Source organism: Meriones unguiculatus, chromosome 14, assembly GCF_030254825.1.
Source record: "Meriones unguiculatus strain TT.TT164.6M chromosome 14, Bangor_MerUng_6.1, whole genome shotgun sequence".
Classification (NCBI taxonomy): domain Eukaryota; kingdom Metazoa; phylum Chordata; class Mammalia; order Rodentia; family Muridae; genus Meriones; species Meriones unguiculatus.
The window spans coordinates 29,765,204-29,791,478 of NC_083361.1; the positions used below are offsets into that span (position 1 = coordinate 29,765,204).

The 26,275-nt window shown below is 41.6% G+C and overlaps 1 protein-coding gene across 7 annotated transcripts in view; it reads right to left on the minus strand.

Annotated features, from left to right (window-relative positions):
• Positions 1 to 1,338: 1,338 nt before the first annotated feature.
• The window catches only part of Znf143 (zinc finger protein 143), a 29,349-nt gene continuing 4,412 nt past the window's right edge, over positions 1,339 to 26,275 (minus strand). For 5 of the 7 annotated variants that reach the window (XM_021636268.2, XM_060367052.1, XM_060367051.1 and 2 more), the window contains 15 exons: positions 26,084 to 26,202; positions 25,530 to 25,622; positions 24,709 to 24,792; positions 23,869 to 23,952; positions 21,033 to 21,229; positions 19,015 to 19,089; positions 17,812 to 17,931; positions 16,179 to 16,254; positions 14,864 to 14,989; positions 13,278 to 13,457; positions 8,848 to 9,075; positions 6,089 to 6,237; positions 4,187 to 4,348; positions 3,002 to 3,148; positions 1,339 to 1,866 (listed from right to left, as the gene is read on the minus strand). In XM_021636268.2, coding sequence (XP_021491943.1) covers positions 1,783 to 1,866; positions 3,002 to 3,148; positions 4,187 to 4,348; positions 6,089 to 6,237; positions 8,848 to 9,075; positions 13,278 to 13,457; positions 14,864 to 14,989; positions 16,179 to 16,254; positions 17,812 to 17,931; positions 19,015 to 19,089; positions 21,033 to 21,229; positions 23,869 to 23,952; positions 24,709 to 24,792; positions 25,530 to 25,622; positions 26,084 to 26,195 — 1,917 coding nt within the window. In that variant the 5' untranslated portion in view covers positions 26,196 to 26,202 and the 3' untranslated portion in view covers positions 1,339 to 1,782. The remainder of the gene's footprint in view (positions 1,867 to 3,001; positions 3,149 to 4,186; positions 4,349 to 6,088; positions 6,238 to 8,847; positions 9,076 to 13,277; positions 13,458 to 14,863; positions 14,990 to 16,178; positions 16,255 to 17,811; positions 17,932 to 19,014; positions 19,090 to 21,032; positions 21,230 to 23,868; positions 23,953 to 24,708; positions 24,793 to 25,529; positions 25,623 to 26,083; positions 26,203 to 26,275) is intronic. The other 2 variants (XM_021636266.2, XM_021636267.2) reach the window with 2 other exon arrangements.

Sequence of the window (26,275 nt, forward strand, 5' to 3'; positions counted from 1 at the left end):
ACTGTGCCCCCTCTCTCACTAACCCTTTCCCTCTCCTACCTAGTGTCGGGGTGTTGGAAGGGATTGGTATGGGGTAGGGTGAAAAAGATAAAAAACAGAAGTAAGTACACCTACAGGGGCATAGGAGAAGGAGGCGGGAGGGGGGACTGGGAGGGGATGGGGGATGGGGCTACAGTTGGGATACAAAGTGAATAAACTGTAATTAATAAAAATAAAATTTAAAGGGGCTGGAGAGATGGCTCAGAGGTTAAGAGCACCGGCTGCTCTTCCAGAGGTCCTCAGTTCAATCCCCAGCAACCACATGGTGGCTCATACCCATCTATAGGGAGATCTGTGTGCAGGCAGAATGCTGTATAAATAATAAACAAATCTTTAAAAAATAAATAAAAATAAATAAAATTTAAAAAAAGTACACCTACAACTCTCTCTCTCTCTCTTTTTTTTTTTTGAGACAGGGTTTCTCTGTATAGCCCTGGCTGTCCTGGACTCACTTTGTAGACAAGGCTGGCCTTGAACTCACAGAGATCTGCCTGCTTCTGCCTCCCTGAGTGCTGGGATTAAAGAAGAGGATAGTGCTTAAGAGTATGTACTTAAACAAGAGTACGTTCCAGCCACCACTACTAGATAGAATGTACTCTTGAACAAGAGTGCAAGGTTATGCTGTCATATTGTGGATACCTGTCTAACATTCCCCAACACCAGACCAATTTAATGAAACAAACAATAAGTATTATTTTAAAAACTGTTGTATTCAAAATCAATAATAAACTTTAGGGTAAGTAAGCTTTAAAACAAAAGCTTAGGAACAAAAATAAATAATTTACATAACCCAGTTTTTGGAGTAAATCCATTCCCAGCCATAGGACTCTAAGCCTAGGACAGACCCATGGGAAACTCTCATAGTTGATTATCATGAAGAACAGTAGCAAAAAATCAGAAGGCTGAGTAGAATCTTAAACAACCCAAACATTGGCTTTCCTTTCTTTGTTTTAAGAGAGTATTTACTCTGTAGTTCAGACTGGCCTGAAATTCATTACATATACTCAGGAACAGTCTCAAATTTATGGTATTCTCCTGCTTTAGCTTCCTTAATGCTGGGATTACAGGCACAAGCTACCACACCCAGCTTCAAACACTGAATTTAATGTTTTAATTTAAAAATAACCAAACTTTGTAATTTTATACACAATCCAATATAATGCTAAAATAATCAGCATTTTAGCTTGAAGAAGTGTTGTATAACAGGGGTGGGACACTATAGATGAAGTCTTCAAGCCCTGAAGTACAAATAAAAGTGGGTATGTAGTGGGACAAAAAAATCCAGACACTAACCCGAGGGACATCTGAAGGCTTGCATCCTTTATTACTGTGATGGCTTTGAAGTTACGACTGTTTGACATGTAGAACCTTCAGCACATTAGATACAGGCTTTATTCTCTCTCTTTTTTTCACAGTAATTTAAAAACTCATCTTGACTGTGTTCAGACCTTCAGTCTTATGGGCAGATCCCAGAAGTCTGCCGTGTGATGAAGAGTAACATGAAGAATTGCTGTAGTGCCCTCATTTCATACTTCCTTGTACACAATGAATCACTTTGGGAATTTATTCCAGGGTCTATGTACACAAAAGCATCAAGAAGAAAGTGTTCTCCACTGCTGCATAAAAATGTGTACAGTGCTTCAGGAATGGAACGTCTGCTCTGCCAAGCCAGGCTTCAGGCATTTTTGCCGCAGAAGGTGAAAGGCTCCTTCTTCCCGTTTTATTGCTGTATGGTTCTGCATATTAATCATCCAGCCCTGGCGTTTCTCCTTGTTGGATCCTAGATGCTATTCTGATAGCTTCTTCCAGAGATGGCTGCTCTCCAAGCTGAAACCAGAACACACACACAACAAACTTTAATAATCCACAGCCTACCCTGGATAATGCCAGAGAACTGTTAAATGGTAGAAGCGCAATTTCTCTCTGTAATTCTGATGCTTGGATTGCTGAAATATTAGTGTTAACTCGATCACTAATAACATAAAAATCAAAACTTCTACATATGAGAAAAATGGAGCTTATTTAAATTCTTCAAATGTGGCCTATTTAAGTCACCACAGACAATGGAGCGACTCCTCAGCCACTAGCTTCTATACTCATAACAAACCAGTGGCTGGCATTTTCCTGTTTATCCAGTCAACATGAGGAAAAGCTACTTCCCCTGTACAGAGGGTCTCTGCACCTGGCAGGCAGGATTTTATATTCTCTATTGGGAACCAGGGACTCTTCCCCAGTAGTTGCTCTTTCCACAGGCCTGGTTTTGAGTGGGACTCTGTGGGCGCTCTTAACGGAATTACTGAGGGTTTGTTTAGACCATGTGCTTTATAGAAACCTGCCTCATTAGACACCATCTTGACAGTGAAGATGGCTGCCTAGGTACACACATAGACACATACCTAACAACTTCTCTCTAGCTATGAATTCCCCAAGAATATGCACAGCAAAGGTGGTGAAGAACATGTTAGTTTATGTTTTGAGTAAGATCTCATGTAACTTGGGCAAATGACCTTCTACTTCTGATCTTCCTGCCTCCCATTTTTGAGTGCTCAGATGACAGGCCCACGCCAGCAGGCCTGGCTCATAGGATGTTGGGACTAGAAGCCAGGCCTGCTAAACATGCACTCTATCAACTAAGCTACATCCCCAGCCCAGGTTGGTGGTTATTTTGCTTTTCTCAGACAAGGTCTCTCTACATAGCCTTGGATGTCCTGGAACTCACTCTGTAGACCAGGCTGGCCTCAACCACAGAGATCTGCCTGCCTTTGCCTCCTAAGTGCTGGGGTTAAAGGTACTTGCCACCACTGCCCGGCTTCTGGTCTTCCTGAGATCACCTCCATTATAGTAATCGTCTTAAATCAAGTTAGGCACGCAGATGATTTTGCACATGGTATAGACACAGAAAAGTTTCTTGTACCGACACACAGTTGCCGGTACTGCTTCTGTCCACCTAATCTGTACTCACCTGAACTGCAATCTGGGTGCCGTTGGATGTTGCCACTAAGGTCAGAGGTCTGGTTTCTGTAGTTACTAAATGATGGCTATGTTGTTGGTGTCCCATTTCTGAAGAGGCTGTATGGAATGCTGTCAGGTCTTGAGCCACAATTGCAACCTTGAGTGAAGCAAAATAAATAAAACACACATAGAAAAGTTAATATCTATAACTCAAAAAGTCTACTTTGTGTGAAGGACCAGAGATGTGTAGGCACTTACTGCTGGAACAGACCTTAGGCGTTGCCTAGGCTGGGCTCTTTAATTTGAGGAAGTTAAGGCTCAGAGAGAGGACTTACCTACAGTCTACAGTCATGAAACAAGGTAATGGCAAAACAGTTACAAGATACTGAGAAATGGATCTCTTAGTTTACCTCCTAGGGAGATGAGGCTGTCCCTAGGTTCTGTTACCTAAGTAGATGCTGAGGAAGTTACAAATGTTGACTAATCCACACCACAGATGTCTATTTGTAACTGACTATGGATCGGACTATCTTCTTCTTGCATTTACAATTAGATTTCCACTTAACTGCTGAGCCTGGAAGGATTGGTGACATTACTAACAAACAGTAACATCTCCGTAGACACACTCCCCACCTTAGACTCATGGATCTTTGCAGCATCTCCTGAAACCTCTAACTGGAAAGGATAACCCAGCCACAATTACAGCTTAAAATCTCTTTATTTTTAGGTGTATGGGTGTTTTGCCTGCATGCGTGTTTGTGTACCACTTGTGTGCCAGGTGCTGAAGAAGGCCAGAAGAGAGAATCAGATACCTTGGGACTGGAGTTAGAGATGGTTGCTGTGTGTGTGTGAGGGTGCCCTTGGAGGGCAGCTGGAGTTTCAGGGAGCAAGCTGCCTTATGTGTCCTGGGAACTGAATTTGAGTCCTCTGGAAGAGCAGCAATCACTCTTAACCAATGAGCTGTCTCTCCAGTTCCTCATTTCATCATACTGGGAACATTATGGTGTTGGTGCAATTGTAACTCCTATTTACAGATGGAGGAAAAAAACAGCTTCAAGGACTAACTGGCTAAAGAAGTTATAAAACTGGGATCCAGCATGAAATTCATGTGCCTAAATAGAAATGTACAACACAAGTTCTGAACAAGTTTTGACAGTGATGTATATATTGACTAACACCAAACAAAAGTAGTTACCTGCTGTCCTTCTGTGCCCTCAGTAGTGACCATAGCAACAGAGTGTGTTCCTGTTGAGGAGATGACTGCATCGTGAGTGGGGACTGTGATGGGTGTGCCGTCCTGTGTTACCATGGTGATGGTGTTGCCAATGGCCTGCATGTCTGCTTGAGATATGTTGACCTGCAAATACAGTGCATTTTACAAATCAGTAAATATTTTTTGTTAAACTTGACAATCTTTTTTTTTTTTTCTCTCTCTCTCTTTTATAATGAAACAGAGTTTCTCAGTGTAATAGTTCTGGCTGTTCTGGAACTCACTCTGTAGACCACGCTGGCCTTAAACTCAAGAGATCCACCTGCCTCTGCCTCCCAAATGTTGTGATTAAAGTCGTGAGCCACCACACTCGGCTCTTTACAAACTTTTAAAATGTATCTTCTATCACTTCAAATCTGCATCTGACACTACTGTCTCAAGAAAACCCAAAAATCCTGTCTCAAAAATCAGAGAGAGGGGCTGGAGAGATGGTTCAGAGGTTAAGGGCACTGGCTGTTCTTCCAGAGGTCCTGAGTTCCATTCTCAGCACCCACATGGTGGCTCATAACCATCTGTAATGAGATCTGGTGCCCTCTTCTGGCGTGCAGGTGTATGTGAAGATAAGGTACTCATATCCATATAAACAAATAAATAAATATTAAAAAAAAATCAGAGAGAGAGAGAGAGAGAGAATTCCAGGCCAGCTTGAGCTATATCAAACAATTTTAAAAACAAAAGCTGTCAAAACAAAGAAAGGCAGATTTGTGGTAGCTCCCACAAATCTAGCTTTAGACCTTGGAAAATAAGGCAGGAGGATGTCCATAAAAAGTCCTGGTGTACAAAGAGCTATAGGCTAGCAGGGCTACCTAGTGAGACCCTCTGTCAAAAGCCACCAAAGCAAACCAAATTCCAAAACAAAATAAAAAAACAAAAGGTACACTGACTGCAGGAGGCAAGTTTTAATACAGATGGGCAGAAAAAGGGCTCTCCATGCAAGACTGCAAGACACAGCATAGGAGGGCAAAGAAACCTGGATAGCCATGTGGTTTTTTTTGTTTTTTCCCCCCCTCTTCTTGTTTTTTTTCTTTTTCGTTTTTTAACCAAAACTAAAACAACTCTAGTAAATGCTGGGAATTGAACTCAGGATCCCTGGAAGAACAACCAGTGCCCTTAACTGTGACACATCTCCATTATTTTTATTAAAAATTCATTTATTTATGTATATTAATACTCTATTTGCGTGTTTGCCTGCATGACAGAAAAGGGCATCAGATCCCAGTATAGACAGTTGTGAGCTACCATATGGTTGGTGGGAATTGAACTTAGGATTTCTGGATGAGCAGCCAGTGCTCTTACCACTGAGCCGTCTCTCAAGCCCCGTCTCCATTACTTTTGAAGCTCACAGTCTCCTAGTGATTTTGATCTTCACTTCCCCTTTGAGCCATACCCCAACATCATTCAGATTCTATGGACACAAATATCCTCTACTATTATTACTTCATACAAAAATTTTCAGCAGACTATGGAAAACCTGTGGGAGATCTACCACTGCCTACAGCAGCAGTTCTCAACTTGCGGGTTGTAACCCTTCAGGGTCAAATGACAGTTTCATAGGGGTCACCCAAGATCATTGGAAAATAGATGTTTGCATTAGAATTCCTAACATTAGCAAAATTAGTTACATATTAGCAATGAAAATAATTTCATGGTTAAGCTCACCACAACAGGAAGAACTCTATTCATGGGGTGCAGAATTAGGAAGGTTGAGAACCACTGCACTAGGGGCTTAAGTTCAAAAATCATGCTTTGCGATTCAAGGGTCTCCTCCGCGGGGACCCAGCCATCTTTCAGTCCCAGGTGCGGAAAGATCCCCTGGTAGACACTTACATGCTGAGTCCCATCCTGGGATATGAGCGTGACCTGCTGACTCAATCCAGCCTGGGTTACTGTGGCCACTTGTGTAGACACAATGTCCTCTCCTTCTACACCTGTGACGTACGTGATCTGGGGCCCTTTAAGAACATCATCACCTTGACCTGTTTAAAACAAATAATTTACTTGAACAACTCATCTATTTGGACAACATCAGAGATTTTAAATATGAAACAGAAAATGGAATTGAGAGCCAGGCATATTAGTGCATGGCTGTCATTCTAGTAGTTGGGAAGTGGTTCAAGGGCAGCCTTGGTTACACAGGGAGTTCAAGGCCAATCTGTGCTGTACAAAACCTTGTCTCAAGAAACAAACAAAAGAAAGCAAAACCCTATTTTTATATTCTAAACCATGAAAATAGATTTCAGGACCATTTCTTCTTATATCTTCACTTCTACCAAGCCAAGCCAAACCAAATCACACCAAATCAAACCCCATCCACCAACTTGAAGTGTCCTCATTTTGGGAGGCCTCTCCTTTACAGGTACATGGGATGATCATGTGCAACTGTGCACATCTATACTAGGGACATGGAAGGGAGGAATTATACACAAAGATAGATTTGCCTTTTCAGTAGGGCAAGTCCAGACCAAGTTTCTGAAGTCACTTCAGACTTATGAAGGTAATAAAAGAGTCTGTATAACATTAACCACAAAACCCAAATGGCTTGTACACACAACCTGATAATTTACTTAGTTTTTTACAGACGTGATCCATAGTACACAATGACATCACTGTGTAAAGACCATGCAATGACTTGTTATCTGGGATAAGGTTAATCATTTAATGAGTGACAGAAAAGGAACTCCAGTCCAGTCCTTCCCCCCACACACAAAGAATCAGCAAGCAAAGGACAATTTTAACAGCCAGAACTACTAGACTGGGCAACTAGGAAGATTACGACCTCTCTCTTCTCTAACAATTACCAGCTTCCATCGGGCAAGAAAGAAAGGGAAACTGATCTAAGAATACTAGTATATGAAGGATTTTAGTGTGCAAATCTAACTAGTATGTGTTCAGATGGCAACAGTCACTGAGTTGTTCTACATACATTATTTTGTGCCTTTTCTTTTCATAGTTGTTTATATACTATTAATTAAAAGGTTTACAAACCCTGGGTATCATGTGAGAGAAAGGAACGTATATACACAGACATGGAAAAAGGCAGGCTTTTCCCTTTGCAAGCTCCCTGCAGGTTGGTAGTTCAGACCATAGACAGGTGCATGCATGTGCATGCTGAGGCTCGAGGCTGACAGGAGTCTTCCTTGATAGCTTTTCATTACTCATCAACGCAGGGCCTCTCAGTTGACCCCGGGGTCACTGATATAGCTAGTGCAGCTAGCCATACACTCGGATTCCAAGCATTGGAATTACAGGCAGAACCCCAAGTGACATCTGGTGATCCTAACTCTGGTCCTCACATTTGCTGCTACAATAGCACTTTAACAATGGTGTCATCTCCCAATCCCCACCGCCTATTTTTTTTTAAATTAAAAAGATTAGCAGTTATATCTTTGTTTCTTCACTCTCATTAGCAACTTTGAAGTATAAAGCATGTTCTTATTAAGTGTAGTCACCACGCTGCACAATGTCTCCAGGACTTACTCCTCCACTGAAATGAAAGTTATTGGCTATTCTGTACTTACTTTGTAGACCAGGCTGGCCTCAAACTCACAGAGGTCCTCCTGCCTCTGCCCCTCTGAGGGATGGGATTACAGGTGTTCGCCACCACACCCAATTCAACAACTTTTTATTTATTTATTCATTTATTCATTCATTTATTTATTATTACAAGGTTCTGTCTACATGTACACCTGCACACCAGAAGAGGGCACCAGATCTCATTATAGATAGTTGTGAGCTACCATATGGTTGCTGGGAATTGAACTCACAACCTCTGGAAGAGCACTCAGTGCTCTTAAGCTGTGAGCCAGCTCTCCAGCCTTCAACAACATTTTTTAAAATTTATTTATTTATTATTTATTACTATTTATTCACTTCATATCCCGGCTGTGGTCCCCTCCCCTGTCTCCTCCCAGTCAACTTTTTTTAAAAAATAATTTATTTAATTTTTATTTTATGTACATTAGTGTGAAGGCATCAGATTCCTTGGAATTGGGGGCATAGACAGATGTGAGCTGCCATGTGGGTGCTGAGAATTGAACTGGAGTCCTTTGGAAGAGCAGACAGTGCTCTTAAACACTGAGCCATCTCTCCAGCTCCCCCCCTCCCTTTTTTTTAACTTAAATATTTCTGAACATTTCACTCAGTTTGCAGAAAATGAGAAAAGAAGTCTCCTTTTTTCCCAGCAGAACTGCTATATTGGCAAGGTTTTCTCCAAAGTCTCCAACTTGCTTTCCTGTTACCAAGCACCCAGCCCTTTCCATGTGCCAAACTCTCCTATGTGCAGGACCCCTGCCTTAGACCTGTTCCCTTCCTTCCCCCAGACCTTGTTTCTTTGCCTCCTTCACACCATCCGCCCTCGTAATCTTTCCAAAAACACTTCAGGAAGCTTTCTCTGCTCTCCCCTAAGATCCAAAGTTCTTCCCCTTTCACAGCTCAGAGCACCTGTGTCTTTCTGAGCACTTGCCACAGTTGTAAATGAAGTTTGTGGATTATACAAATGAAACTGAAGGATTTGAGAAAACAGCATGGGTTATATGGTCATAACTGGTTTTCAAACACAAAACAGATATAATTGTCAAAGCCCTCACCTGGGGGAGGCTCAAAGAAGGCTTCCTGCTCCTCCTCAATGGGCTCTGTGTCATTGTGGGCTGTCCGTTTGTGCATGGCCAGCGTGGAGATCTGTTTGTATGTCTTCCCACAGTGGTTACAGTTGTATGGTTTAGAATGAGTGTGAACGACATGGTGTTTATACAAACTGGAATATTCTGTAAACCTTTTGTCACACCCAGGAACTGTACAGACATATGGCTTTTCTCCTAAATAAAGAAGACACACAAAAAAGTCAGTTTTTACATAGGTAGGCATAGTTTCTCTAGCTGAAGAGTGAGACTTGTAAAAACAAACAACCAAATCATCTATTGATATAACTCTGGTAGAACACTGGATTAGCATGCATGGTGTAGAGCCCAATCCTAGCAATGGGGAGGTATGTTTGTGTGAGGTGTCCCTTCTCTTTTTTATTTTTTATGTGCACTGGGGTTTTGCCTGCATGTATGTATGTGTGAGAGTGTCAGATCTTGGAGTTACAGACAGTTGTGAGCTGCCATGTGGGTGCTGGAAATTGAACCCAGGTCCTCTGGAAGAGCAGTTAATGCTCCTAACCATTGAGCCACCTCTCCAGCTCCAAGGTGTCCAGAGGTGTCCCTTTTCATCCTGAGATCAAATAACACACAAGAAAAAATTCCTTATGTTTTTGAGCCTGAGTGGCTGGAGAGATGGTTCAGTGGTTAAGAGTGCTCCCTTCTCTTGCACAGAGCCAGAGTTCAGTTCTCAGCACTTACTTAAGGTGGCTTACAACCAACTGGAACGCCACCTCCAGGGGACCCAATACTGCCTTCAAGTCTACATGGGCCTGCACTTGTGTGCATACCCTCTCCCTCATACACGTAATTAGAGAAGAGAATCCTTGTGAGAGATGCGGCACACATCATGACCCCAGCACTTGAGAGCAGAGGCATTCCTGGGAGTTCAGTGGTAGCACGGTTGATCTATATAATGAGTTCCAGGTGAGTGTGGGTCATAGTGTGATTAAATACACGTGCTAATCACCTATTACTGAATCTGAAACTCACTGATTTGACTAGCGAGGCTGCTCTCCTGTCTCTGCCTCCCCAGAGATAGGATAAAAGGCACATTTTTGCCATGCCCAGCTCTTCCTGTGGGTGCAGGAGATCTGAACTCAGATCCTCGTGCTTGTGTGGCAAGCACTTATCAATTGTGGCATTTCTGCAGCCCATTACAGTGTCTGATTCTATGGTGTTTGACTGATGCTTTCAGTTTTGGGCTAGGTGTCAAGGTATTAGGAAGAATTACAAACTAATTTCTAATTCTTCTTATAAATTAAGGAAAAATTATGTGTATATCTGTGTAGGTGTGTGCACATGAGTGCAGGTTCCCAAAGAAGCCAAAAATCAGCATAAGATCCCCTCAAGCTAACGTTACAGGCAGCTGTAAGCCATTTGATGTGTGTGTGTGTGTGTGTGTGTGTGTGTGTAACCAAATCAGGTCTTCTGCATGAACAAATTTCAGGAACAGTACTTGCTCTTAACTGAGCCATTTCTTCAGCCCTTTATAAATTAAAAACAACAATAGGTTTTGTTTGTTCATTTGTATGAGACAATTATTCTATGTAGCCCTGGCTATCCTAGAACTCAGTATATAGACCAAGCTGGCCTCCAATTCAGAGATCCTCTAGGCTCTGCCACTAAGAGTGCTGTAATTAAAGGCATGTGGCACCACACCCAGCTATATTTACTAAAATTTATGTGTATGGGTATTTTTCCAACATATATGCCCAACTGTGTGCAGTGTTCAAGGAGGCCAGAAGAGGGCATAATTTTCTCTGGAAGTGGTTTAGGCCCCATGTGGGTGCTGGAAACCAAGTCTGGGTTCTCTGAAAGAGCAGCAGTGCTTGTACCCACAAAGGCATCTCTTTAGCCCTTTTTTTGTAAGCTTAAAAAAATTATGTTCGGGGCTGAAGAGATGGCTCAGAGATTAAAAGTACTGGCTGTTCTTCCAAGAGGTCCTAAGTACAATTCCCAGCAATCACATGGTGGCTCACAACCATCTGTAATAAGATCTGGTTCCCTCTTCTGGAGTGTAGGCACACATGAAGGCAGAACACTGTATACATAATAAATAAATCTTTTAAAAAATTTATGTTCATGCTGGGCACGGTGGCACATGCCTGTAATCCCAGTACTCAGGGAGACAAAGGCAGGTGGATCTCTGTCTACATAGAGAGTCCAGGACAGCCAAAGCTACACAGAGAAACCCTATCTTGGGGGGAAAAATGTTTATGCTGGGTGGTGCTGGTGTACATACACCTTTAATCTCAGTGCTCAGGAGGCAGAAGTGGGAGGATTTCTGTGAGTTCCAAGACAGCTTAGTCTACAGAGTGCCAGGACAGCTAGAACTACAAAGAGGAATCTTGTCTTTAAAAAAAAAAAAAGTTCTTATTTTGAAGATGGGTTGCAGAGGCAGACTGGGTGAGGGAAAAAGAAATTACAGATGATTTTCTTTCTTTCTTTTGAGATAGTGTTTCTCTATGTAGCCTTGGCTGTCCTGGAACTTGCTTTGCAGACCTGGCTAGCCTTGAACTCAGAGATCCACCTGCCTCTGCCTCTGCCTCTGCCCCTGCCCCTGCCTCTGCCCCTGCCCATGATGGGATTAAACGCACCTGCTATCACTGCCCAGGGCAGTTGATTTTCTAAACAGGAAAATGGCTGCCAATTACAATTTGAAACATCAGCCTAATTGCTTTTTAGGCTGAAGCAGAAACCACCACTAGGTGGCACCAAACAGTAAAAAAGGGAACACATTTGACTGCTTTGTTTCTAAGTGTCTCCTTAGCTTAGGCTGGCCTCCCACCCATTTTATAGCTGAAGATGACATTGAACTCTGATTCTGCTGTATCCATCTGCCAAGTGCTGGGATTATGGTGTGCACCAGCATCCCTTCCCAAGATTTTCCCAAGAGCTTCCTCTTGCTGGCTGGACTGCCTTACATAATGTGCTCCATTACATTTTGAATCTTTTCTTTTTCCTCCCTCTTTCCTCTCCCCTCCCTTCCTCCTTCCCTGCTTCCTTCCCTCCTTCCCTTCCTCCCTCCTTCCCTCCTTCCCTCCTTCTCTCCTTCCTTCCTTCTCTCCTTCTCTCCTTCCCTCCTTCCCTCCTTCCCTCCTTCCCTCCTTCCCTCCTTCCCTCCTTCCCTCCTTCCCTCCTTCCTTCCTTCCTTCCTTCCTTCCTTCCTTCCTTCCTTCCTGTCTCTCTTTCCATAGTTCTGGGATCTAAACAGACGCTTACATTCAAACACTGTGTGGGGCTTTGCTGGAAGTCTGCAAAGGTCAGGCTGAAGTCTGCCAGCCCTGGGGAGACATCTGTTCGGGCTTGCTCTATCGTGGTAGATTCCCTTTTCTTAGTGGGGTTCTAAAATTCTCCCCTGATCTGGGTGACCTCAAATCTTGTAAGGAGCATCACATAGTCCTCAGGGCAGATTACAGGCTGGACTCTTTCTTGATAAGGAAACCAGTCCAGCAAGTATCTGGGAATTTCTAGAAATAACCCATCCTGATAAGGATTTAAGTCTTCAGTAGTGACCTTCAATTGTATTTGGAGATTCTTCCCTTCAGCCCTAAGATAACTAGGTACTGTGTTCTCCTTCTTGTGATAGGACCATGCTATTACATGGAAAATGAGGCACTGTACCACTACATGTAACTCAAGTCTCCCTGACGCCCTGACACCAGAGAATCAAAACATATTCACCCTTGAAATCCCTCCCACTGCCCAAGATTTATAAATCCCTGCTGGGTTTTGCACTTTGAATGATACCATCAGCCTCCACCACGGCTGTCTGAGATTCCTCATTTACCCCTTGCTGTGCTGGGTCTCTGGACCTGCCCTCCATCCTATCAGGCCTGCTAGGACTGGGCCTTGCCAGGCCTGTATCTCAGCTGCAAACTGACCAGGCATGAGGTTTCACTTGCACCTCTGCCATGCTCAGCACAGAGCTTAACCAAGAGCTGAAACACTTTGGTATCACCATAGGCTTTGGAATGCTCTGAGTTTCTACTCCCACCAGCCATCTCATTCTAAAAGAGCCAAGTGGTTAACAGTCTGTGGAAAACCATTTTTCACATCCCGACTCAGTACACTCAGGCCTCCACCTAAAGCGTTCTAGTAGATCCTGAGAGAAACCACTCCATTAGGAAGCCAAGCTCCAGGCCCCTGCTGAAATCTAGGTCCCACTAAATGGAGAAGGGCACATTGAGGCACTTACAGGCCTGCCTCTGGCTCTGCCTTCCCAGTGCTGGGACTATAGGTATGCACCAGCACACATGTTGGCTCATCAAAGAAATTTTGAAGCTGCTTAGCCTCTTTTCATCATGTGAACTGGGAGGAAGAGAAGAATTGAAAGAATCATTGAAAGACAGGGTCAAGACAGCAGCAATCATTACCTGTGTGTATCCTCACATGGTTTTTATAATTAGTTGCGCTGGCAAATGCCCTCCCACATCCTGGTTCTGTGCAGTAATAAGGCCTTTCTCCCGTGTGTGTCCTAATGTGCACTTTTCTGATATTTGATGTTGTAAAGGACCGACCGCAGCCTTCGATAGGACATTTAAAGGGCCTTTCTCCTAAAAATACAAAAAGGAATGAATTAAACAGTGCAAAAAATAAAATACACAGAGATGGAAATATCTCATCACATGGCTCCACCCATCTGTAGCCTGTTGGCCCGAGTTTCCCTTCTAAGTGTCGCTGTGTTTATGCAGTGTACCTTCTACTCAAAGCTTGGGTTCACAGAAGAAAACTCAATGGTATTCAACACTCATCAGTAACTATGACTTTCCAAGATAGAATTGTCAAATGAGCAAGCTAAAAACTGAGCTGAGAAAAGCATAGGCCAAAATTTCAAGAGAAAAGATAAACAAAAAATAGGGCTAGGAATAGGATTCAGCAAGATGGCTTAGTGGGTATAAATGCTTGCTGTCAAGCCAAACTGTCTGAGTTGGATCCCTGGAACTCAAAGGATAAAAGGAGAGAATCAACTCCTGAAAACTGTTCTAAGTCCCTCTGCATGTGCCATGGTGCACATGTATAAACATACATACAAAATGCACATACAACAAAACAAAAAAGTATGATCAAATTTTATTTTTAAAAAGGATTAAGTTTGAATCATGGGATTCACAAAAGCTTATTCCTACCTTATTTATTCTATTCTACCATAAAGAGAAATAATTTTGGGGGCCAGTGTTACAACCTTAGTATCAGCTTGAGTTCTATCCCTGGGAACTCCATGGTAGACGGTGAGAACCAAGTTCTGTAAGATGTCTTCTGTCATCCACACACAGTATAGTGTGTGAATCTATAATAATAAATGCAATAAAAAAGAAAATAACTTGCTTTTTCCTTAATCCAGTGTCTCACACAAAACATATCAAAAATATCTGCTGAATATATATGTGTGTGCATACATATATATATATCATTTATTGGATCTTTCTCTTTTCTGGTTTTTTGAGACAGGGTTTATCTATGTAGCCTTTGCTGTCTTGGATCTCACTCTGTAGACCTCAAACTCACAGAGATTCACCTGCCTATGACTCCAAGTGTTGAGATTTCCTTTAGCAGCAGGTTAGAAATCCTGTACTTCAGGGTCTGTTCTCAATACGGCTACTTATCAAATGTGTAATCCTGCCTGGCATGGTGGCCCATGCCTGTGATCCCAGTACTCCAGGAGGCAGAGGCAGGCAGATCTCTGGAAGTTGGAGGCCATCCTGATCTACAAAGGGAATCTAGAACAGCCAAGGCTACACAGAAAAACTCTGTCTCAAAAAACAAAAACAAACAAAATTCCTAGCCTAGTGCAGTCATACTACCCTGTGCTCACAGAACTGGAGAGGCTGCTGCAGAAGTATCAGAAATCCAAGGTCAGCCTGGGATCTGTGATGGGTCAGCTTTATGATAAGACCCATCAATCAAAAGAATAAAGACAAGAATTCTTGGTCTAGATATGATATTCTTTTTGTACTGGTACCTGTATGGGTTCTGATATGCTTCTGTAGGTCTCCTGAAGTTTTGAAAGATTTTGTACAATTATCTTCTGAACACCGATATGGCTTTTCTCCAGTATGAGTTCTGAAATGACTTTTTAATCCATAACCTTTAAGAAAAATTTAACAGAGTTAATAAAATGTAACTAATAATAAATTAATTAATTAACTAATAAAATGCAAAAAAAAAAAGAAAAAAATTTAAAATTAACTTTAGCAATACAGTACTCCTCTAAACATGTATTTGGAGATTAACCTACGGAAACATGCAACAAATAACAAGGATAAAATACTAGGCAGATATAATAGGTTGACTATTAAAAATATACGAGGCAAGCTAGGTGTTGTGGCTCATGCCTATGATTCAGAAGGCTGCAACAGGAGAACTGCCATCAATTTGAGGACAGCCTGGGATGCAGTACCTCAAAACACAAACACACCAAAAAAAAACCAAACCAAACCAAAACAAAACAAAACAAAACCCCAATATTTAAAAAGGGTGGGCTTGAGAGATCACTCCATGGTTAAGTACAGTACACTAGCTGCTCTTGCAGAGGCCCTGGGTTGGCTTCCTACACCCCTGCAACAGAAGGCTTAGTTCTCTGTGGCTTCCTAGGCCTGTATTAGTTTTATTTTAAATCAGCCCTTTTTTTTTTTTTTTTTTTTGTGGGAGGAGAGGAAAGAGGGTTTTTATTATTAGCCTTGGCTGGTCTGGAACACATTAGGTTCCAGGCTCGCCTCAAACTCAAGAGATCTGCCTGCCTCTGCCTCTCCAGTGCTGGAATTAAAATCACGCACCGCCAAACCTGGCTTTTAAAAGCAGGGCTTTTCTTTTTCCTGGTAGTAGATAACAGATGGAAAAAGGAGCAGCAAATATGTAGGCAGGGCTAGATCTCTGAAAAACAGTGGCAACACAGAGAGGGACCCAGAGCAAGCAGGACAGAGGCTTGAGAGACTGAGGGGCTGGACAAATGGCTCCACAGTTCAATGTATGCTGCTCTAGCACAGGACATGGGTTTGGGTTTAGCTCTCAGCCCAGCACCTACATCAGGTGGCTCACAAGTGCCTCTAAGTTCAGTTCCAGGAGATCTAATCACTTCTTTTGATTTATAAGAGTACCTACACACACATGGTGGACATAAATCCATATATATAAATACAGAAAAAAAGTAAAAACATGACCATACGTTCTGTGGTCTTAGGAAATGGAAGGGGTCAGTTCCTGCCTTGGCTTGCTCTGGGCAATCCCTCACTGGAACTAAGAAGTAAAAAAAAAAACAAAAAAAAACGTATTTTTACCTGTCGCAAATGCTTTCCCACAGCCTGAATGCTCACACTGATAAGGCCGGTCTCCTGTGTGTGAGCGCTCATGGACCTGTTATTAAAACAAAAGCATGACTGTTTCTTTTTCTCCTCTGTAAGATGTTCTCAATATAAATCTATGTGTTTCCTCTACTAATAAATCGTTTTATCCCTCCACCCCTCTTTTTCTTTTATCATACTGGTGATTGAACCCAGGCCCTCAGATATGAGACACAGTGCCTATCACTGAGCTATGTCGCTAGTCCTGTTGTATACCTAGAAAAAAAATTTAAAAAGCAATGACCACAAAAACTATGGCCCAATAATTCTTAAAGCAGATGCAGATGTTACATAGCAACAAGGATTCTTTAAAGCAAAAAATAAAGGGGTCATTTGAGTGCTTTAGAGTGGTCACAGGAACTCCTATGACAGGTGTGCCTGATGAGAATGAGGAAGAGAACATGTGGACAGGCTTCTCAAAGTGAACTGTGGCCCAGGACCAGTGCTAGCAAGCCATGCATCTGAGCAAGGTTACACTACTGCCCGGAGTACCTTGGGTACCTGCTTTATCTCCTCCCTCCCTTTCTCCACCCACCTGTCTATCTATCTTTTCAGGTTGGCCTCAAACTCTCTGTAGCCAAGGATGACCTTGAGCTCTTGATACTGTGTCCCACCACACACAGTTATGGGGTCCTATATCTAGATCCCAGGACATGCTAGGCAAACATTGAGCTACATCTCCAACTTGGAACCTGCCCTTCTAAGCCTCAAGGTCCCTTCTGTAGAGTCAGGCACACTACCCACCATCATGGCTGCTGTGAGACATGAGTATGCATGCCAGTGCCAAACATTCATTTTAATGGGTTCATCTTCTTCATAATTTATATGAACAGTATTAATTTATTTAATTTCCATACCCTCTCTGTTAAGGGGATGTTATGTTATAGACATATATAGAGTCTCATGTACCCCAGCCTGCTTTTGCAGTGAGGGTGACCTTAATATTCTGAGGCATCTGCACTGATTATGGGCTGTGCCACCATGACCAGTTTAGGTGGTGCTGGAGAATGACCAGGATCAGGCAAGTACCTTAAAAGATTCAAGCACCTTAAAAATAATTAAATAAACAAAGAGAATGCTTGGCTCAAATATTTGAACAGTGGGATAGTCTTTTCCTTCTTGTACAATGCTGAGGATTGAACTTATGTCCTGTGATAATAGACAACTGCTCTATCACTGAGCCACATCCCCAGCCACAGGACAAATCAACACCAACTTCTGCTAGATTTCAATGACTCACTGATACTAGACTGACGAAATACAACTCTAAGAAAATTTTGTAAATTTTCTTTAATCCCAGCATTCTGGAAACAGAGGCAGGTGGATCTCTGTGAGTTCGAGGCCAGCCTTGTCTATAAAGCTAGTCCAGGAGAGCCATGGCAACACAGAGAAACCCTGTCTCAAAAAAACCAAAAATGAAAGTAAGTTCCATAACTGAAATGTACTAATTGTGTGTGCATGTATGGGCATCTTCTGAATAGGAGTGAACAGGGCTGTCTGAGCTCAAGCACGTGAGCACACAGGTCTGCCATAAGCAACCATGGACTAGCTGCTTCTCTCTGCTATGTACCTTGAGATGATGAGCTGTTGTGTAGAGTTTGCCACACCCGTCATATTTACACCGGAATGCCTTCTCTCCGCTTTGTTGAGATTTAGGAGTTACTCTCGTAGCATGTCCTTGTAAGACAATCTAGAAAAACAAAATACGACAGATAAAGTAACTATTCTCACAATAAAAAGATAAAACGGTATCATGAGCTATAACTCAAGAATATCATTTAGCTGAGAGTCTAGCACTTCAAGTTAAGAAGTTTCATTCTGTTCTAAGGCTGCAGTCAGTGCTCTGGAGCAGATAAAAATGGCGGTGGAGGGTGGAGGCACACACCTGTGATCCCAGCACCAGGGAGGCAGAGGCAGGTGGTTCTTTGTGAATTGGAGGCCAGCCTGGTAAAACAAAACAAAAAGTGGTACTCCAAGAGTGCAATCTAACCTCACTCACCGATCTCCTGCCACCTAGAAAGCCGCCTATATATATGTTAGTGCTATGAAACATTCCTGAAATCCCAGGATTTAGGCTGAGGCAAGAGGATCAGAAGATTAAGGCCAGACTAAGCTCTACAGTAAGAGCTTACCTAAAAATATCTAAATTAAACAAAATTTCTGTTGTAAATTGCTATTTCCTGATATACTCAAAGGATTCATCTCAACAGTTTACATATATACATATATATATATATATGTATATATATAAAGAAAATGGAATCTTGATATCAAATGTATATTTAATTTCAAAAACAATGATAAGGAGGGTGCTAGATCATTTGAATCTCCCATAAGAGATATAATCCACATGATCCCAGTTTACATTTAGATTCATCAGAAAGTCATTTTTCTGGATGCAACACCATAAAAATATAAACAACAACACTTCCCCTATGGTCTTTTTTAAGAATACTGTCTATTTCAGTATTATTATATATTCAGATGGGTTCAATCCTCAATACTGCCAACAACACAAAACAAACCCCAGAAATTGTAAAGCCATAAAAATTGCAAATGAAAAGATGGCTCAGAGGTTAGGACCCAAGTTTGATTCCTAGCACCATGTCAGGCAGAACCAAATGCCTCTGGCCTACAGGGTCACTGGTACTCACCTGCACATGTACTCTCAGACATCCATGTGTGCACACGTGCATGCACACACATACTTTTACACACACAATTTAAAATTAAAAAGAAAAAATGTAAACAAACAAGACTTGGTTTTACATACCTGCATTTTTTTCTCTTGCTCATTTTCCCCAATCATTCCTGTACTTGTTACACTTTCACTCCCATCAATGGACACCTAAAGTAATAAAAGAAAGCTTTCAATGGTTTATTTATTTATTTGCAGTGCTGGGAACTGAACCTAAGATCTCACACACATTAGACAAGCACTGTACAAATAAACTATACCTCTGGCCCCAGGTGTTATATTTTGATAATGGTTTAGGCTGGCTGAAATATAGATTTATTATTAGCTATTATTGTGTAATTTAAAAATTCTGCCAAATCAAAAAGTAATTGACTATTATTAATTTACGATCACTGTGCTGAGGATTGAGCCTACACCCCATGTACTATAAACAGGCACTGTACTACTGAATCATACCAGGTCCTAACATTTCATGCAGTCCAGTCTGGTCTTGAACTCACTGTATAATCAAGGCAGAACCTGAATTCCTGATCTTTCTGCTTCCATGTCACTGATTTTGGGATTACAGTCATTTTCATATCCCAATCTCCACTCAAACTTTTAAATTGTATGAGAGGCATATTGATTAGTGCAGGTTAAAAAAAAAAAATCAAGACCCTTCCCCATTCTCTCTCTTTCATTCTTGTTTTTTTGAGAGAGGATTTTTCTGTGTAGCCTGGCTGCCCAGGAACTCAGTCTGTAGACCAGTTTGGCCTTGAACTCAGAGGCCTCTGCCTCCCAGGCACTGAGATTAAAGGCATGGGCCATCACCACCCGACCACTCTCTATTTTTTTAAGATGAGCTTTTATTATACGGTCCAAGTGGGTCTGAGTTCCTGGACTTGAGAGATCTTCACTTAGCCTCCTAGGTAGCTGGGACTATAGGCATGTATCCTCATGACTGTCTCAAAAACTATTGGTTTTAATATAAAAGTCAGGGCTTTTCTTCATTTTTTTCCAATATCTAATTTCATCTCTAATTTCTACTCCATTATGTCCTTTATGGAACTCATCCTTGACTTTCTCTTTGGGAATTATCAACTATTTATCTATTTTTTTTTTGAGCTTATTGCATTCTGTTATTCTTTCTCAATGATTTCTTTCTACATTTCTTTTTTTAACTTTAAAAATTTTTTTATTTTTACTTTTTGGTTTTTAGGGACAGGGTTTTCTTGGCTGTCCTGGATTCACTTTGCAGACCAGGCTGGCCTCAAACTCACAGAGATCTATTTGCCTCTGCCTCCCAGAGTACTGGGATTACAGGAGTGTGCCAGCCAACATGCCTGGCTTCTTTTTCTACTTTTAAATTTTATTTTATGTTTTTTTTTTTTTTGCCTTCATGTATGTCAGTGCACCAACAGCACTGCAGTGCCTGGTGGCTGTGGAGGCCTGTGGAGAGTGCCAGATCTCCTATAACTGGAGTTTTGGATGTGAATTACCATGTGTGTTCTAGGAGTCAAGCCTGAATTGTAAGCAAGAGTAACAAGTGTGCTTTTTTCTGAGAATTCAAGAGACCGCCGGCTCCTGCCTCCCAAGTGCTGGGATTAAAGGTGTGCACCACCACAGCCACCTCTACAGGCACAAGTGATCTTAACCGCACCATCTCTACTGCCCTTGCTGCATTTCTTTAATTGTTGTTGAGACAGAGTCTCACTACAAGCTCAGTTTTGGCCTTAAACTTGTGATTATCAATCACAGGCAGGCACTACATTCCTGGCATTCACTTATTTGAAAATAAATGTTGAATTCAGTACTGGCGACTCATTTTAATTTTTAATTGCTAGCCTCCTCCTCCTTTTGCTAGTTTTGCTTTTGACACAGGGTCTCATAAATCACAGGCTGGCCTTCAACTTCTCATGTACCTCAGGGTGAAAATGAACTTCTGACCTCCTGCTCTACTTCCAAAATGCTGCAACTGCAGGTGTAACCGACCATGTTTGGTTTATGCAGTGCTAGTACTGACCAAGGGCTTCGCACACAGTAAACAAACACTCTACCAACTGAGCTATATACCTCCAGTCCAGATACGTTAATGCAGTTGCAAAGTGCCATACCTTTGCTGCATACTGTTCCAAAGCACTAATGGTATCTGGGTCGATTGTGGCATCCCCAGTGTGCAGCCCTGCCACTGTCCCATCAGCCTGAATCGCTAAGATGGTATCAGACTGTGGGACCTGCACTGCATGGTGGATGTAAGCTGTTGTTCCATCTTCCAGTTGAACTGCCTGAAGTGAGCTCTGGTCATAGCTATCTGAGGGAGAGGAAGGAAAAAGCACTATATTAAAAGCACATTAGTCCACCAACCCTTTCAGCCTTCCCTTTAGCTCATCTTCATTCCTTTGCATCAGTCACTAATCCAGAGAAATACTTTCTTCCATGGACCCAGTGTCCACGGGATATAGGTAGGTGATTTTTATTGTCCTTCCCGCCCCTATTCTGATCTCTCAGGACTTATGCTTCCTTCTACCAAAGACTGCAAGCGGGGTGCCCTCCTCCCACCCATCTCTACTCCTGAGGACTCTTGATGCAGAGTCCCTTGAGCCCTGTAGAAGAGCCCATCTGCCCTCCCTCCCAGCCCATCTTCAAGCCTTCTGGCCCACCAGAAGTACTCTCTACTACAGACCCCATCGCCACCACACTTCCCTAGAACCCAGAGAAGGCAACAGCAACCAAAGAAGAGAACACCACCCAAAATGACAAGACCAATATCTAAACCAAAACAAATAAAACACCCCAAAACCCACTCCAAGATTTTAACTCCAGATGCCTAGGTCTAGCACAAAACTACAAACATGAAAAACTAAGACAATATACTTCCTTCAGAAGCCAGAAACCTTATTGCAATAAACCCTGAATATGGAATATTAGGTGAAGCACAAGACAAAGACTTCATTATAGCAATTATGAATATGCCCAAGGACCTAAAAGAAGATATGAATAAATGTCTTTTTTTGGTTTGTTCGTTTTTTGACAAGGTTTGTTTTTGACAGGGTTTCTCTGTGTAGCCTTGGCTGTCCTGGACTCACTTTGTAGAGCAGGCTGGCCTCAAACTCACAGAGACCCAACTGCCTCTGCTGGAATTATAGGTATATGCCACCTAGCCCAGCATAAATGAATGTCTTAATGAAGTCTGTGAAAACATAAACAGGGGAATGAAATATTAAAAACAGTTCAGGACATGAAAATACAAGTAGAATATATATTTAATAAAATCACAGAGCTGGGCAGCAGTATTGGATACCTTTAATCCGAGCACTTGTGAGGCAGAGGCAGGCAGATCTCTGAGTTCAAGGCTAGCCTAGTCTACAGACCGAGTTCCAGGACAGAAAGGGCTACTCAGAGAAACCCTGCCTCATATAACCAAAAACAAACCAGAACAGAACAAAAAACAAGAGCCATCTTTTTGCGGCATCCAAGAAATACACTTTACCAAGGATAGACATTACCTCAGGGTAAAAGGATGGAAAAAGATATTCTTAAGCAAAAGACTCCAAGAAGCAAGCAAGTATAGTAGCCAATTAAAGACTCCAAACCAAAACTAAACAGAAGAGTTAGGAAAAAACAGTACATATTCATTAAAGGAAAAAAAAAGCCATCAAGAGGATATTCTAAACATTTGTGCCAAACACAAAGGCATCCACGTTCATAAAACAAATAGCTAAAACTACAGACTGACCCTCACACAGAAAAAACGCTAGAGTTAAATAATGTTATAAGTCAAACAGACCTAGCAGAATATTCTACCCAAACACTTAAGAATATACTTTCTTCTCAACAGCCACGGAACTTTTGCCAAAATTGATCACATACCTGGATGCAAAGAAAGTCTCAAAAGACGTAAGAAAAATTGAAATAATACCCTGTATTCTATTTGACAATCATGGATTAAAGCTGGATATCAACAGAAACAGCAGAGAGTAAACAAAATTCATGGAAATCGAACAATTCATTGCTGAATGAAAAATGGGTCAAGACAAATCAAGAAAAAAAAACGAAAGACTTTTTAGAATTGAATAAAAATGAAAATACAATATACCCAAATCTATGGAACACAATAAAGTCAACATAGCACAAAGGGCCTACATCAAAAAATTGGAGAGCGCTCATTCTTTTCTCCAGCAGAGAGAAATACAGTTTACAAAGGAGCAATAGAGCAAAGCTTAAGTGTAAGATTCTTAAAATCAAGAAACTAGTTGGTGACACACACACAAAAACATTATATTATATCTGAAGGAAGAGAGAAATGGATATTTTTGCATGGTCACTATGAGCATTGTGTAATGCAATTTATTTATTTTTTGTTTTGCCTGTAGCCTAGGCTTTCCTGCTACTCATATGAAGGAAAGGCTATTCCCAACCTTGCAGTCAACTTCCTGTTCCTCCCAAGTCCTAGCATTACAGCCATAAGCCCCCAGAAGACTTCATATCTTCCATGCATGTAATCTGTGCATAAACATTGTGAGGCAGAATTTACCACCTTTACTGTAGAAACAGGAACTTGAGGCTTGAGGTCTGGGACATTAAAGTCACTTTCCATAAGAACATTAAAAAAAAAAAAAAGCGCCTCAACATTTAATACAGCATTTAACCTAAAGAATACCATACTCATTTTGAGTACAAAACAGAGAAATCACAATTTAGACTCCTATCAATTCCTGGTATTCAAACACCTAGCTCCAAAGTTTGTGTAGTTTGTTGTGATAAAGTGTTCCTGGATGGGCTCAAACTGCTACAAAGTTTTTCCTTAAATAATGTCCCAACCTGCTGCTTTGTACTTCAACAAATAAACAATTGTTTCCCATGACAACATTCCAGCAGCCAAAGGCAGTTGTTATTTTTCCCACTCCCACCTCTACCTCACCATGACTCATGTTCACAAAGCTACTGTACCTTTAGAAGTGTGGTGAATAAACGCAGTGGTTCCGTCTTCTAACTGCACTGCTTGCCCATCCTCCAGCCGCAAACTGTCCCCTGCTCAAGAGCAAGGCTTACATTCAGACACCCTATTCTCAGCATGGTCCAGCTAACACCCACAGTAGCCCAGAGTCAGAGTAACACATGCACCTGCTTTAGGAGTCACTGGATGTTTAGCTAATCTCAGCAAAGCTGCTCTGAGAAAGTTATTTTAAGGAAAAGGGAACTGCGAGACTTGTTTTAGGAATATATTTCATCCAGGGATGAGGAGAGTTGAAAGGAGAAAAAGAAAACGAGTGACATGGCATTCTTAGGATTGTCTACTAATCTCCTGAGCCCAGTCCAGCAATGTCTTTTCCATTACTTTTTAGAGGAGTCTTGGATAAATTTGACCCTCTGTTTAGTATCTGTTGAGTCATCTTTTCAGAGAAAGTCCAGAAATCAGACTAAATTTAAGTAGTAAGAACAAACTGAAGGTAGCAAATTCTGAGGTCTGAGAATCAGGGGCATTTCTTTTATCATTTTTTGTTTTGTTTTGTTTTAAATAAGAAATGGCAGCTGGGTGGTGGTGGCAGTGGTACATGACTTTATTCCCAGCATTTGGGAAGCAGAGGCAAAGGCAGGTGGAACACTATGAGTTCCGAGCCAGCCTGGTCTACAGAGCGAGCTCAAGGACACAGAGAACCCCTGTCTAGCTTGTCTGGGACTCACTGTATAAACCAAGATGGCTTCAAACTCACAGAGACCTGCCTGCCCTGAGTGCTGGGATTAAAGGCATGTGCCACCATGCCTGGCTGTTATGTCTTAAATACTTACTACTTTTAGGTATGGGGACATGTTGAACATAGGCAGCCGAACCATCTTCCAACTGAATGACTTGGCCATCAATGAGTCTCCCATCTGGAACAAAAGATTCAAGCCAATAATTTAGCAGCAAAAATAAAATAAAATAAAATAAAACCGTATACAATTTCAAAATGATATCAACTATAAAAACATACACTACTTAAGCTCATGTTCATCTTGATTCTTCCCTCAATGTTGAGGCAATTCAATATCACATCCAGTGATCCTACAGAAAGCAGAAAATCCTCCCTCAGCCATCCTTCCTCCCTCCAATTTTCCATCACAGCAATTCAAGAGGAAGAGTGGCCCATCACAGCAAGCTACATGCACGAACTTCGGTGTGCCTCTCACTTGGTGCCAATGACCCTGACCATTGGCAGCTGAACAGTACACGAATCCAACTGACACTCTCAGTCCTAGCAGCTATATGCACCTTTGTCTACACACATATGTACAAGGCAGTTTTCTACACAGACAAGGAATTTTAGAACTTGACTACTTCCTGAAACAAACTAAACACCAATTCAGAGACAATGTCTTCTTTACATTAAATCATAACCTAGTGTAAAAAAGCAAGAAATGTCTTACCCCCCCTTCCCTTTTAGCCCCACAGTGTCTTCCAGCTATTTCAAAGGGAAGCTCAAAATTATCAACGCAAAACTTAAGCTAAACTAAAGCAACTTCAAGAATCAAATGCAGTACAGCATCTTTAGGAGGCTGAAATGGAGGTGTAGTTGATGAAAGTTTTGAGTCACTAGCGTTAACTGACTGGCCACACCTGCTCCACTTACCTTTAGAATTATGCTGTATGTAAGCAGTAGAGCCATCTGCAAGGGTTACAGCTTGTAAACTTACACCTTCCATATTTTCTAAATTGTCACCATCTATGACAAAACAAAATTGTTCTTCAGATAGCTACAATGTGCATACTAATAACATCAAATTATTATCTATAAAATAAAAACTAGGCAACAAGCAAGAGACTCAATGGCAGGTGTCACACACCTTTAATTCCAGAGCTTGGGAGGCAGAGTCAGGCGCTGTGAGTTCACAAAGTGAGTCCAAGACAGCCAGGCAACACAGAAAAACCCTGTCTTGAACCCCCCCAAACAAAACAAAAAACAACAAACAAGTAAAAAAAAAAAACCACACACACACAAAAAAACTCAAATAAAATATTTTTTAGAATCTCGAAAAAAAATTATCTTGCCAAGCTGAAAATGTCAGAGAGGGTATGGATATCATCAAGATATACTGGATGTGTGTATGGGTTTTTAAAAAGTTAAAAAAAAAAGAAAGTTGTTTAGTTGAGACTACCACGACTCTTGGCAGCCTGACTGCTTACCTGCCACGGTCACTGCCTCTGTCAAGCACAGGGTAACATGTTGAGCCTCCATTCCTCCTCCAGGAAACTCTGTCATTCCCTGAGAATCCCGATTTATTTGTGCTAGCAACATTTTCTACCTTGAAGAAAAATATGAATGCTTGAGTACAAGGAATTATTCACATGAGATAAAAGGTGAGATGGCTCAGCAGT